Source organism: Leptonychotes weddellii, chromosome 15, assembly GCF_054177405.1.
Source record: "Leptonychotes weddellii isolate Sample4059 chromosome 15, ASM5417740v2, whole genome shotgun sequence".
Classification (NCBI taxonomy): domain Eukaryota; kingdom Metazoa; phylum Chordata; class Mammalia; order Carnivora; family Phocidae; genus Leptonychotes; species Leptonychotes weddellii.
In genome coordinates this window covers 1,191,116-1,206,677 of record NC_138383.1, presented here as the reverse complement: position 1 = coordinate 1,206,677, position 15,562 = coordinate 1,191,116, and the positions used below count along the sequence as shown (strand labels likewise).

The 15,562-nt window shown below is 50.6% G+C and overlaps 1 protein-coding gene across 2 annotated transcripts in view; it reads right to left on the bottom strand.

The window, feature by feature from the left end:
• The window catches only part of NPLOC4 (NPL4 homolog, ubiquitin recognition factor), a 55,768-nt gene that overhangs the window by 14,803 nt on the left and 25,403 nt on the right, over positions 1–15,562 (bottom strand). For both annotated transcript variants that reach the window (XM_081804249.1, XM_081804250.1), the window contains exon 12: positions 10,629–10,789. In XM_081804249.1, the coding sequence (XP_081660375.1) occupies positions 10,629–10,789 (161 nt within the window). The remainder of the gene's footprint in view (positions 1–10,628; positions 10,790–15,562) is intronic.

The window sequence follows — 15,562 nt, the reverse complement described above, 5'->3', positions numbered from 1 at the left end:
CAGACTCGGTTCTTCCCTGGTCTCTTTTTTAAACCCATGCTAACCAGCCCCACATTCTCTACGCTAGCTGCTCAGGGCCCCGACGGTCACGTGGTGCCAACAGCACCCCCATTCTGGACTTGTCAGCACCATGAGACAAGGAAACTCTTTCTCTGCTTGGCTTCCAGGTGCCCCCTGGCACCCTATGGGTGCACACTCAGCCTCTGCTGTGGCTCACCTGTCCATGTTGAAGGTCCTTTTGGCCCTGGATGCTCGTCTCCACCTCTACGCCCCAATGATCGCATCCAGGCAACAGCCCCAAACACCATCCACACACCACGCCTGCAGACCCACCTCCAGGTACACCTCACTCTCCCAGGCTGCACGCTCACCCACCCCCGACCAGAGGGTGCACCGAGGCACACCAGGAGCGCTAACAACATCCAGGAACAACCAAAGTAGCTATCATATATTATGATTTAGCCAAATATTCAATAATGTACTCCCCTTTATCTCTATATTCACCATATCAACAACTGACCTAAAAGAAATAAGAAGGAAGTATGCCAGATGCAAACAGTGGTTACTGCTCACCAGGCCTTCCTCGTGTCTTTCTGCAGGACCAACCACAAACACGGAAAACTCTAGCTTTAAATTATGAAAGGAACCCACGTATAGAGCGAAGCAGCATAGAGAGACAGAAAGGAAAAGACCACACTCCTCCCCTCCACCCTGCACACCCCCAAGATAACCCATGCCAAGCGGTGACTCAGGAAAAGCACTTGCTTCTACAAACAACAGGCCGTGGATGTTGCTGCAGTCCCCCTGTCCCTTCCTTCCCACAGTGTCACAGTGGCTCTAGGTTATATCTCTCCCCTCCCGCCAGCCATTCTTTGCTGGCTGCATAGTACCCGCTAGGAAATACACATCAGAGCTGTGGACAAGCACTGACCACCCTCCCAAAGGACCCCCAAGCTCTCCAGGCCCATCCTCTGTAAACACACACATAGGAACGTGTGCATAAACACCAACATACGTATCTCAATGCTGCACATGCAGGTGTATGTATAATTTTACATTATGAGTTTTATCCTAGATCTTTAACTTAAATTGAATTAATTAACATATACTGCATTATTAGTTTCAGAGGTAGAGATCAGTGATTCATCAGATGTATATAACACCCAGTGCTCATTACATCACGTGCCCTCCTTAATGCCCATCACCCAGTTGCCCCATGCCCCCACCTCCCTCCCTTCTGTAACCCTCAGTCTGTCTCCTATGATTAAGAGTCTCTTATGGTTTGTCTCCCTCTCTGATTTCATCTTGTTTTATTTTTTCCTCTCTTCCCCTATGATCCTCTGCCTTGTTTCTTAAATTCCACATACGAGTGAGATCGTATAATTGTCTTCCTCTGATTGACTTATTTCACTCAGCATTATACCCTCTAGTTCCATCCACGTCCATTGCAAGTGGCAAGATTTCATTTGTTTTGATGGACGAGTAGTATTCCATTGTATGTATATATATATATATATGTATCACCTCTTCTGTATCCATTCATCTGTGGACGGACATCTGGGCTCTTTCCATGGTTTGGCTACCGTGGACATTGCTGCTATAAACACTGGGATGCAGGTGCCCCTTCAGATCACTACATTTGTATCTTTGTATCCTAGATCTTTAAATAATTTTCAAGCACACGACTTCCATGGCCACATAATATTCTACCCCAGAGATATATTCTAATTTAATGCCCCATTATTGGACTTTAAGATTGCTTCCCATTTTTGTTATCACAGACAACATGACGAGTAGCCTTGGATGAACCTCGGTGCATGTCCCATTTGCAAGGCTGACTCAACCCAGCCACAGCCCACAGCCCACAGGAGGACCAAGAGGATTACTTCCATGTTTGCCCTCAGAGGCCTCTTTGCTCAAACTGATTTTCCTACAACATATGAGAAATGAGTGTCTCAAATCCTACAAGGCTATAAAAAATTGTGGGAAGCACTGCTAGCGTGCTCTCACTAACAGATGAGTAAGCAGCCCAAGAAGACCACAGCATGCCTAAAGCAATAACACAAGCTCCTGACAAAAGGGAGCTCACTTCTTGGGGCGCCTGGGTGCCTCAGTTGGCTACGTGTCTGACTTCAGCTCAGGTCGTGATCTCAGGGTCCTGGGATTGAGTCCCACCTCGGACTCCCTGCTCAGCGCCTTGGGCTCCCTGTTCAGCTGGGAGTTTGCTTGAGATTCTGTCCCTCTCTCTCTCTGCCTTCTCCCCACTCATGCTCTCTCCTTCTCAAATAAATAAATAAAACCTAAAAAAAAGAAAAAAAAAAAGGGAACTCACTTCTTAAGTGCAAGAAATTTACAAAACATGGAAGTAAAAAGCAAATTTCCAACTCAATGAAGGGTACTACCAAACAAACAAACCCACAGCAAACTCATAGTTAATGATGAAATCCTGAAAGCACCTCCTTTACGGTTAAAAATAAGATAACAGGGGGACGCCTGGGTGGCTCAGTCGGTTGGGCGTCTGCCTTCGGCTCGGGTCATGATCCCAGGGTCCTGGGATCGAGTCCCGCATCGGGCTCCCTGCTCCGCGGGGAGCCTGCTTCGCCCTCTGCCTCTGTCTCTCTCTCTGTCTCTCATGAATAAATAAAAAAAATAAAATCTTTAAAAAAAAGAAAAGATAACAGGACTGGTCACTGGACATTGTTCTGGAAGCCCTACCAGCAGGAGCGGAAATGAATGGGAAGGGAGAGACAATTGCCGTTCCTGGACAATATGCTCATCTGTGCAGAAAACCCAGAAGAATATGCATGTAAATTTGGGGAACCAATAACAGATAGGAAAGTTGCCAAACAAACATTTACCAGTTTCAAACAACAGTCTGAAAATGCAATTTTAAAAAGACACTATTTATATTATGTAGAAACTATAAAGTACCTAGGAACAATCTAACAGATGATGGGCAAGACCTCCGTGCAGATGACCCTAACTCCCTGAGAGACACCTGGGAACATCGAACAGGTGCAGCAGCCCCCACATGTGCAGGGGAACTCAGCACAGAAAAGGGCGCGATGAAATCCTAATAAAACTTGTTTGTTTTGGTGCAACTTGCGAGCTAGTGTTCAATCTTCTGTGGAGGAATAAAGGGTCAGGAGAAGTCAGGGCTGTAACCAACCAGGTATAGAGAGTAACCGCAGAGTCGGAGTGGTGGCAAGCGCATAGTGTTGTGCCGGTGAGGAAAACCGGCCAACGGAGCAGAGAGCAGCAGAGACACACATCCTGAGTGAAGGGACAGCAGAAGACAGAAACACCACAGATCAACAGGGTCCAAAGAAGAGGGTTCTTTTCAATAAATGGTGTTCAGACAGTTGATTATCCATACAAGATTAAAAAGAGAAGTAAGAAGTAAGTTGGGCCTCTGCCTCACCCCATACACTGAAAACAATTCCAGGTGGGCTAAGAACCCAAATGTGTAAGACAAAAGCAAACCTCATACAAGGTGACAGACTATCCTCTGACTCAACTTGCTGAACCGTAACGACAAGAGTCACAAAGCTGACCATCGTGAAACATAAACCTTTGGCATCAAGACACCACAGGCAGGAGGAGCCATGCTAAGAGCTGTCACACGAGTGACTGACAAAGGGAGGAGACGGAACATGGCGAGAACACCTACAAATCAACAGGCAAAAGACACAACCACCCAGGGAAAAAAAAAGGAAGCTGACTTGAACACGCACATCCCAGGATGCAAGAAGAGCCAACACACAAATGAAAAAGGAGTCTGCCCTCACTTAGCATCAGGTCGGTACAAGTTACGACACGATGACAGAGTGGGTGGAGTCGGAGTGGCGGCTGACACCTGCACGTGGCCGGGGGGCCATCCTGGGGAGAGGGCCCAGCAAGTGTCTGTCAACCACAACACACAAGTCGCCTGGTTTAGGAAAACCAGCACAGGAGGTACAACTAGGGAGAGAAGCAGGGAAGTTGTAGCTCAACTGTGCACAGTGGTCACCTCATGAGAACGAGGAAGAGGTGGAGGCCTAGGAGGGTCCTAGGAATGTTTGGTCCTTAAACTCCCGGTGAGAGACTGGGTATTATGTGATGTTGTACTTCTTAAACACGTTTTATAAATAATCTCTATTTGATATTTAATTTTAAAAACTTCGAAAGAAAAACAAATAGCAGTCTGATTCATCTACAGGGACACAGTCATTCATCTTATGCACGAAAGGGTTTCCTGAGCTTGTGCTGGGGTCGGAAAGCCTGGGTGAGGAACCTCAGGTGTAAGACACGCTGAGCTCTTCAATGGGGACACCAGGTTCTGCCGTCACCCACAGACCCACAAGCTTTCCTGAAAAGGGTTAAATGAAACTACTGTCCAAATGCTCAGAATGGCATCCTCAGGTCCTAAAAATGAGTCAAAACATTGATTCTGCATTACAAAACATCGTGTCACAAATGCATCCTTGTAAGACACGAACTTTGGGGGGAGGGGGCAATAACACGCTCCTATTTCTCATACTGGTTCCCAGCATGGGGTGGTTTGATTTGTGAACATTCACTAATGGTTTAAAACTGAAGTGCCTGCTCCACAAACAGGAATTAAGGGCGAGGTCTGTGCTTTCAAGCCCAATTGTTAAACACCATGGGGGATGGGGGAGGAGGGAGGAGGAGAAGAACCCCTACACAAGGGGCGAGGAAGTGCTTTCTCGAAGACTGATAAGGGTGCCCCTCCCCACCGGCTCCATTGCTGCCCCAGCCCCGAGAGGCACCGGGGAGGCACCGGGCCGAGCAGACGCTCAGCTGCAGCAGTCTGGAAGGAGCAGATGCAGCAGAGCCGCCGTCCTGCGCTCCACAGCCATTTCCAGAGAGTGGCTGACAAGAGCACACCACGCACCTTGGGACATTCGCCTCTGCTCGCCAGCCCCGCAATTCCAGCCAGGGTTCCAGCCAGGGTTCCGGAGCGCCGCCCGGGCTCCCGCGGACCCCACAGCCCCTTCAGCTGCAGCAGCTGTGCTGACTCCGAGACAGAGGAAGAGAGGCGAGGAGGGGCCGGGAGCCAGGACACAGGCACTGCGGAGCGGGCCCACGCCCGCGGCCCCGTCCCTTCCCATCGCCCGGGCCTCCCCTGCCCGGCAGACATTAAACAGGCGATGCGACTCCACACAGCGACTCAGCCTCTCCTTTTTTCTGATGGGTGAGGAAGTGAATTCTTTGTTACAAGGGCTTCAAAAGTCCCTCTTCAGGGAGAGGTCCAAGCCTCCTCAGCCCCGGGACCTGCCCGCCACCCCCGCCCGGCAGTCTGGTACACTCTCGGCACTGAGTGATACTCAGGAAGACAGAGACTGAGGACTACATGCTACAGACACGGCTGGACCTGAAGACGTCCGGAAAGTGAAGAAAGTGCCTCACCACAGAGCCACGTGGTGCGATTCTGCCAGGCGAGCGCACAGACACAAGCGGACGAACGACAGCGTTCCGGGACGGGAGGCTCGGGGGTGGGCAGCTAAGGCGTGCGGGGTGTCTGTTTCGGGGACAAAAGTGTTCCAAAGTCCGATGGTGGTACATGAATATGTGCGAATATGCTAAAACCCACTGAATTCTGTACTATCAGTGGGTGAACTGTACTGCATATGAGTTATATCTCAGAAAAGCCACTGAAACATTTAACTTGAAGGGCACCTGGGTGGCTCAGTCAGTTGGGCACTTGACTCTGGTGCAGGTCATGGTCTTGGGGTCTGGGGATGGAGCCCCACGTTCGGCTCCCCACTCAGCGGGGAGTCTTCTTGAGATTCGATCTCTCCCTCTGTCCCTCCCCCTGCTCTGTCTCTCTCTCTCTCTAATGAATAAATAAAATCTTTTAAAAAATTGCTGGAGGGGCGCCTGGGTGGCTCAGTCATTAGGCGTCTGCCTTCGGCTCAGGTCATGATCCCAGGGTCCTGGGATCGAGCCCCACATCGGGCTCCCTGCTCAGCGGGAAGCCTGCTTCTCCCTCTCCCACTCCCCCTGCTTGTGTTCCCTCTCTCACTGTGTCTCTCTCTGTCAAATAAATAAATAAAATCTAAAAAAAAAAAAAAAAAAACTGCTAGAGGGATGCCTGGGTGCCTCAGTCGGATGGGCGTCTGCCTTCGGCTTGGGTGATGATCCTGGGGTCCTGGGACTGAATCCCGCATCGGGCTCCCTGCTAGGTGGGGGGCCTGCTTCTCCCTCTGCCTGCCTCCCTCTCCCTCTCTCTGCCTGCTGTTCCCCCTGCTTGTGCGCTCTCTCTCGCTCACCAATAAATAAATAAAATCTTTTAAAAAAATTATTCTTTAAATTGCTGGAAAAACCAATTCATTGTAAAGAAATTAGATCATCAAATTTTGGCCTAGATATCCTGGACAAGGTATAGTGGCCACAGAGATCATTCTCAGTAACAGGAACTATAATCACTAAAATTTGTTACCATTAAAAATGTCTAGCTTCGGGGCGCCTGTGTGGCGCAGTCAGTTGAGCATCCAACTCTTGGTTTCAGCTCAGGTCATGTCTTGGGGTCACAGGATCAAGCACCGCATCGGGTTCTGTACTCGGGTCAGAGCCTGCTTGGGATTCTCTCTTTCTCTTTCTTTCCCTCTGCCCCCATTCCCTCCCCCTGCTTTCTCTCTCCCTCTCCCAAATAAATAAATAAATAAATAAATCTTTAAAAAAAATAGTTAGCCTCATTACTGATTGGAGAAGTACGGGAAGAGGCACTACTTGACCACATCCAGTGAGGGTGAGGGCGCGGAAACAGGAACACTCCCTGACTGCTGGCACCTGGTCAGAGGAAGCCCCCAGATCCCACCTCCTCCCATTTCCATGCCTCGGCACCTGCCCGGCCTCCTGGACCCAGAGGCGCTCGCACACGCGCACCAGGATTCGCAGACCAGAGCTCGGCAGCTGAGTTACTCATAGAGGCAAAACCCTGCGGACCACCAGTGTGGCCCTGGCAAGGAGAACGAGATGGGCTGGGGCGCACCTTGCTCACCAGTGGAAACAAATGCACTCGGGTTCTACATGGCCATGGGCACAGTGCAGGGATGTGAGGGACGTGAGGGATGGTCACACAAGAAATTACATCACGGTGGTCCCACTTAAACACATTCAAAAAGGGGTATACGACGATACATACAAGCGGTACAAGAAAAAACAAGGAATGATGAACCCGTCAGAGGGGGCTCCCTAGGGCTTCTACAGCACTGATAAGTTTTTTTTTAAGATTTTATTTATTTGACAGAGAGTGAGGAAAAAAAAACGCATGCACACAAGCAGGGGGAGAGGCAGAGAGAGAGGGAGAAGCAGACTCCCCACTGAGCAGGGAAGCCAGACTCGTACTCAGGGCTTGATCCCAGGACCTTGGGATCATGACCTGAGCCAAAGGCAGACACTTGTCACCGACAGAGCCACCCAGGCGCCCCTCCAGCTGCATTTTAAAAGCTGTTAGAGAGTTGTGGGCATATGATGCAAAATTTCTGCAGTGTATGGGGTGGAATGTCCACGTGTTTAAACTGCACGAGGCATCAGCCAAGCTAGAGATTTCTTAAGGACAAAAACCAAATCTCCCAGTCTTTCAGGGCCAAGGAGACAAAAGTGCAAAGCCTGAAGGACCATACTCTACGGAAAGGCAAGAATCAGCAGCAGACGGAGTCTTACACAGATGCGAGTCAGACCTGACCCAGCGAAGTACTGCGTCAATGTAGTGGACAGCCCATCACCCCAGTTCCCCACTGGAGGAAGGGGCAGCCCTTTCTGGCGGAAAGGTCCTCCAGGGTCTGTGGCTCTTTAATATGCCATGACCAGCACACAACAAAAACTTCCCAAACACCCGAGAAGAAAAAACAGACAACAGCTGCAAACCCACAGATGATACATGTGCTGGACACAAGGGTCTGAAAATATGTGATCACGACCCATAATTAGAAGAGGAAAAAAAAAATCAAAACTGATCCAGAAATGACAGATTTAGTAGATAAGGACATGAAAATGCTCATTATAACTGCATCGCAAATGTGCATACAGTCGAGTAGAGACCTACGAGCACCGGGCGAAAGCCGCGGCGGTGACAGTCACAGTGACCGGGCCACACAGTTTGCTAGCCAGGAGCGGCCACAGCCCAGACACACACAAGTCAGCACGTACAGGCTGCAGAACTCAGCAATGCAGACTACCCAAAATGAAGCACAGAAAGAAAAAAAAAACGACAGGGTGCCTGGGTGGCTCAGTCGTTGGGCGTCTGCCTTCAGCTCAGGTCATGATCTCAAGGTCCTGGGATAGAGCCCTGCATCGGGCTCCCTGTTCAGTGGGGAGTCTGCTTCTCCCTCTCCCTCTGCTGTTCCCCCTGCTTGTGCTCTTGCTCTCTCTCTCTCTCCTCTCAAATAAATAAAATCTTAAAAAAAAAAAAAAAAAAAACAGACTGAAATAAAGTGAACAGAGCACCAGTGAGCTGCAGGATGACTTCAAGCAGCCAAATACATGGAGTCCCCAAAGGAGATGGAGGAATCAAAACCAACAACAAACCACCAAAACCAAAAAATCAAAAGATACTGAACAACCGGTATCCACAGAATTCTAAAGATGGTCCTGAAAAATCTCCCAGCCTCCTCCCCAGGACTGTAACTAAGACAAGAACTCGTGCCCACGGACACGTTCCCTTACGTGGCAAAGGGGATTTTGCAGGTGTGATTAAGGTCACTAACCCACTGACTCTGACGTCGGGAGAGGACCTCGGGGCAGCTGCGCAGGCCAGATGGATCAGCAAGAGCCTGCTGAGCACGCCCGGTCAGCGGCGGTCAGAGAAGCACACCCCTGCGGGCCTGTGGGGCGAATCAGCAGACCACCATGCTGTGAGCAGCCGCGGGGCTGGATGCCCAGGTGCCCGGGGCCGCCAACACCTCACACTGCAGGTCATCAAATCAGAGCCCAACCAACATCACAGTGGCTGAGCGAAGCCCAGACCCCGACCGTGGGGCTGTGAACGCACACACAAGGGTGGTCTTTTTTTTTTTTTTAAAGATTTTATTTATTTATTTGACAGAGAGAGACAGACAAAGAACAAGTACGCAGAGAGGCAGGCAGAGGGAGAGGGAGAAGCAGGCTCCCCGCTGAGCAGGGAGCCCGATGTGGGGCTCGATCACAGGACCCTGGGATCATGATCCAAGCCGAAGGCAAACGCTCAACGACTGAGCCACCCAGGCGCCCCCCGAGGGTGGTCTTACGGCCACCAGTGTACAGCTACTTGTTATGGCAGCAACACAAAATGAATACAATGGCCAAAAAAATGACACAACTCATGGACCCAAGAAGCTCAACAAACCCCAAATGCAGGACACATGAGGAAAACTACCCAAGCACATCAAGACCAAGTTGCTAGAACTCAGTAATAAGAGAACATAAGGGATGCCTGGGTGGCTCAGTCGTTGGGCGTCTGCCTTCGGCTCAGGTCCTGATCCCTGGGATCAGGGTCCCGGGATCGAGCCCTTCATCGGGTTCCCTGCTCAGCGGGGAGCCTGCTTCTCCTCTCCCACTCCCCCTGCTTGTGCTGTCAAATAATAAACAAACAGACAAAAATAAATAAATAAATAAATAGAGAGACAACATAAAAAGCCGCCAGTAGGAGAAGTCCCATTATGGAGGGAGGAAGCCCCGACAGTGACAGCCAGCTTTCCCGCTGGAAACGCCCAGAGTCTAGTAACAGGGGAGCCAACCTGTCAACCTAGAATTCTTTATACGGTGAAAACAGCCTTTAAAATGAAGACAAGATACCCTTCGGACAGACAAAAGCAACCTCACGCCGGGAGAGACAACTGAAGGAACCGTCCAGGCAGCAGGCCGGTGCCAGAGAGAAACCAAGTCTGCCCAATCAGGAAGCAAGAAGGTGCCTGCCCGTAAGCAGGAACAACTGCCAAGCTGAGGAGGAAAACAGACTCTCTCCGGTCCTAGAGGGAAGCCCCTAACTCCTACATGTTCAAATAGGACATTCTTCAATAAAAATAGCTTTTACAGCTCTCACAAGAAACAAAGATTTAGAAATGGACAATGATGTGTCTAAATCGTTAACTCACACTTTGGTGCCCTGCGAAGAGCCCACGTACCCACCCCACAGCTCCGTTCTTTTTTTTTTTTTTTTAAAGATTTTATTTATTCATTTGAGACAGAGACAATGAGAGAGAGAGAGCAGGAGAGGGGGGAGGGTCAGAGGGAGAAGCAGACTCCCTGCCGAGCAGGGAGCCCGATGTGGGACTCGATCCTGGGACTCCAGGATCATGAACTGAGCCGAAGCCAGTCGCTTAACCAACTGAGCCACCCAGGCGCCCCCCACAGCTCCGTTCTTGACTCCTGCTGAGGCTCTGACATATCCAGGCTTCTTATGTTCAGAAACGGAAACTGCGTCTGTGTTGCAAGGGTTTGATTTGGTGTCCTATATCCCCAACCCAGTGTGTGCTCATTCTACTTTTGGTGAGAAACCCCGGACATGCTCTGGAATGCCTCTATCCACAAGGCAGGCTCTGAACCGCCACAGGGGACCAGCGGCTGACAGGACCACGGAGTCTGACACAGGTCAGCGTTCACAGCATTCCCCGTCCACCATTCCCTCCGCACCTCGGTGATCTTACCTTATAGAACACGTCGGGCACGTACTGCTCGCTGCTGGACTCCTTGGCGTAGCCGAGCTCGGGGGCGTCCTTGCAGGGAAGGAGGCACTCGTCGCGGACCAGCGCCATGCACTGATTGGACACCTGGTACCCTTCAAAGTGGACCTGGTTGTCGGGACCACCTGCAAGAGAGAGACCTTCATGGAGAATCCACCAGAGGAGATTGAAACCAAGTCTGTATGTGTTCATCACTTCGGACCCACAGAACAAATAAACCCTCAAGAGTCTGTCTGGGGTAAGAGTTGAAAAGCATCTGACGGCAACCTGACAAGTGGCCTGAGCACACGGCCTGGGATGCAGGGCAGGGAGGCACCACCGCAGCTCCTCCAACAGGTCTCTACTCCCCGCCCTAACTGCGCGCCGTGTCCTCAAGTACCAGGGACGTGAATGGCAGACAGCGCCCCGCATCCCAACAAACTTTTGCTCCTGAGTGGACAGAGCAGGGGAATGGAGGTGGACGGGACAAATGGTGAAAACCAGGCCAGTGTTTGTACCGTGGTCTCTCCCCTGCACAAACCGCGCAGCCGCCACACTGTCTTCCAGCACCACACCCGGGAGGTGCGGACACTGCCCCCGAGCCGGGGCCGCCGCGTTCACTGCGCCGTGCACTGCCCCGCGTGCCTTTCACCCCTAACCTCTCCATCGTCACGCCATAAACCCTCCACTGTGACTTCAAATTAGGGACATGGATAGTGCAAAAGCCGCTGAGAGGGAACCATCCAGTAAGTTCAATGGAGCAGGAACCTGGCTGAGATCCTCAAGAGAAGGACCGGCACCCTGTAGAAGGCGGGCCCTGAGCGGAAGAGGGAAGACCAGACGGTGGGGACAGCTGACTTCCACCACCACATACACGTGCACTTGCACCATCGGGTTAGGCTCTAATGTCTGTTATCATTTCCAGCTTTGGAGAATTAAAGAAAAACCCTCAACATCTCTATTTTAGTTTCTTTGACAAAAACAAAATAATTTACTCATCAGGGAATAGAAATTTTTTCCATCTGGCTTTCAAACATTTATCAGAAACCAGACCTGGTGGCCAAACAACCAGAGAATGTGAAGGGTGGGGGCAGAACAGCCCAGGAGGGGACAAGCCAGGGGCCTGCCGTCTGCTCAGCTTCGCGCACCAGAGGCTGACCGTGGCCGGCTTCAAAAAGCACAGTCAAATGGACTCCAGAGGCCCAGTGGACAACCAAGCCGAGCATCTCTCTATCCCTCACTCACATACTCAGGGGAGCTGGGCATGACCACTCCCTAATGTCAAGGCCGCGGATGCAGGGCGCATCACCCCCTGCTGTGCTCGGGGTTGGGGTAGGGGGGAGCAATATCAGGGGTCCCTGGGTAGTGCAGTCAGTTAAGTGTCCAACTCTTGGTGTCAGCTCAGGTCATAATCTCAGGGTCGTGAGATCAAGCCCTGAGTCGGGCTCCGAGCTCAGCAAGGAATCTGGAGTTTCTCTCACTCTCTCTCTGGCCCTCCACACAAGCGCTCTCTCTCTCTCTCCAATAATTTATTTATTTTTTTAAAGATTTTATTTATTTACTTCACAGAGATGCGAGAGCAGGAACACAAGCAGGGGGAGCAGCAGAGGGAGAAGCAGGCTTCCTGCCGAGCAGGGAGCCCGACATGGGGCTCGATCCCAGGACCCCGGGATCATGACCCAAGTCGAAGGCAGACGCTTAACGACTGAGCCACCCAGGCGCCCTAATTTTTTTTTTTAAAGCAACATTAATCTGGGGCACCTGGGTGGCTCAGATGGTTAGGCATCTCCCCTTCTCAAGTTAATCTGCCAAGGAAACCTGCACGTCGGAGGAAAGGGCCTGTAGCAGAAGAACTGTGAGCCTGGGACACAGCCTCAGGAAGGGACTCTCATGGCCCAGAGACATGGGTGGCCAGCCCACCAAGACAGGGAGTTTAAACTTAGGCTCAATGATGCATTCTCCTTCCACTAGATCCTTCAAGTCCACACATAAACCCCACAGTTAATCATGACTCTCTTCCTCCACCAGTCTCCAGCTAGAGCTGTTCTCAGCAGGGAGAGGCAAGGCCAAGCCTGCAGCTTCAGCAGCAGCTCTCAGGGAGCTGCGAGCACAGTGCCTGCAGAAGCACCATAAATCCCAGATGCAATGGTCAGTCTCCTGGGAGATGGACACACACACACACACACACACACACACACACACACACACACACACACACAGGTCTGCTCCTTCCTGGCCCACGGGGGACTCAGGGATGGGGTATGGCAAGCACAGCTCAAACAGCTCCACGGGGCAGCGCCACATTCCTGGTGAAGAGCCACTGATGCGGGGGAAAAGCACACTTTGTTTGGAGGTCCAAGATGTGCGACTACTGTGGATGGCTGCCCCTCCGCTGGCCGCCCCGGGAGCCAGAGAGAACTGTGAGCCCGAGCTCATCGCAGCATTCGACCAGGGGGACAAGTCATCAGAGAAATGCAGGGACTCTAACCGCAGATCTTATTGTAAGTTATTTACTGTCTATAGTTCCGAAGCCTTTCAGTAAAGTGGCAATTCTGAAGGAAAAACTCCATGGATGATCTATACTCTCCAACCTCCCAACAAGAGCTATGAATCAGTAATTGAAGGTACAGGCAGCCCCCAAGTAGAAACTATTTATAATCCTAAAAATGTGCCAGTTCCTTTGGCCCACTGAATAACTCCCCATAGACAAAGTAATTAAAAGGTCTAGGTTACCATGGGAGCCCTTGGAAACCTAAGACAGCAGTTCTGGAATCTGTGAAAGTAATTTTTGGTTGCCCTCAACAATAGGGCACAGGGCCGGGGTGGGGCTTTGGGGGGGCGCTGCCAGCCGAAGTGGAAGAGGTCGGACACCTTGCTGTGTTTGGGGGAGTCCCATACAACAAAGGCCCATTCCACATCCCACACAACCTTGAATGTGCCCTGCACACTCTTATAGGCAAAAACCCCCATGTATGATCTCAGATTAGAATCCATATTTTAGGGGCGCCTGGGGGGCTCAGGTGGCTAAGTGTCTGCCTTCGTGTGTCCTGGGATCAAGCCCCGTGTCAGGCTCCCTGCTCAGTGGGGAGCCTGCTTCTCCCTCTACCTCTGCCCCTTCCTCAGCTTGTGTGCGCTCTCTCTTAATAAGTAAAATCTTAAAAAAGAATAAGAAGAAAAAGAATTGGGCGCCTGGGTGGCTCAGTCGGTTAAGCAACTGCCTTCGGCTCAGGTCATGATCCTGGAGTCCCTGGATCGAGTCCCGCATCGGGCTCCCTGCTCTGCGGGGAGCCTGCTTCTCCCTCTGCCTCTGTCTCTCTCTCTCTCTCTGTCTCTCATGAATAAATAAATAAAATCTTTAAAAAAAAAAAAGAAAAGAAAAAGAATCAACCATTTTTCATATAGAAGCACAAAAACCAATATGCAGTTTTGATCCACGGGGAATTCTCTAGGAGGGTGGTAGCAAGTCAGCGGAGGGAAGGGGACACGTTCAGCTCAGCGCTTCACGGTGGGGCCAGTAAGCATCTCAGGGAAGAGTGGCACGGGCACCAGTGATGTCCGCGCACAGCTGTCAGCTCTGGCTCAGTCGCCGTGTTGTCCCACCAGGCGTCAGTCCCCAAGCACTGGCGTGCGCAAGGACACGGGTCTGTGTTATGGCCAGGCGGCCTCTCTGCTTCCTCTGGTACGTTCACGTGTGCAGGGAGGTATATCATCTGTGAGTTTCACTCTCTGCACAGTAAAGGGTATCACAAAGTATCCTGAACAAGGGGCTTTCAAAAGGGGGTGTCCGACAGGTTTGAGAACCACCCATCTAAGCAACTGTACCCAGAACATCTGCCTGACGTGTTGCGGGAGTGAAAAGGTAACACATTCCCCCCCTTGGTCAAACACAGAGCAGGCGTGGTGAAATTCCAAGTGACGCGAACGCTGCCTCCTCCCTGCTCCCCTCCCCGGCTGTCCTCCTGGAAGGACCCTGTGCCAAGGAACGACTTTCCTGTAACCCTGGTCAACACTCCCATCCACTCGCTTAAGTACCTGGCCCAACAACAGTCCTAAGAAAATAAATCAACCCAACTAGTTCACACGAGCACGTGAAAGATGCTGTCACTGCCTCTCACTCTTTCAAAGGACATTCATCTCAAAAAGAAAGTGGCCATCAATCCAAACGAATCTTAAAAATGAGGGCAGTGTTTTTCTTCATGGTTCTCATGACAGTCCCCTCAACTGGGATTAATAGGGGATCCAGCTACTTACTAACATGTTTGGGCTACTTGTAAACTGGTCTTTGTTAAATTGGGGGTGCTTCTTTCTATGGAACTAGGGGAAGGATGGCTACCATGAATAAACTGGGTTGCCAGTTCAGTGACAGTAGAAACCAGGTCTTCACAGGATCCAAGTTAGTGTTTACTTTAAAAAAATTACCAAATAGACTATGCTTTCACGAGGTGGTTCTCCAAATTTAAAATTCCCACTCTCTTTAAATTGTATAGTCCTATGACCAGTTTTTTTCTAAGACAACATATGTTAAGCATGTTATAAAAGATTTGGTGGCACCTTCTTATAGACCACAATTTTTTTTTTTTTTTTAAAGATTTTATTTATTTATTTGAGAGAGAGAGAATGAGAGAGAGCACATGAGAGGGGGGAGGGTCAGAGGGAGAAGCAGACTCCCTGCCGAGCAGGGAGCCCGATGCGGGACTCGATCCCGGGACTCCAGGATCACGACCTGAGCCGAAGGCAGTCGCTTAACCAACTGAGCCACCCAGGCGCCCCACAATTTTTTATTATGTATTTATGATGTACATAGCACTGAATACGATACACATATTATCTCTCACTCAAACACACACACATGCACACTCAGAAATAGTCTTAAAATGACTTCCACTCATAATGTCAAAAACAAAGAACAAACAAAAAAA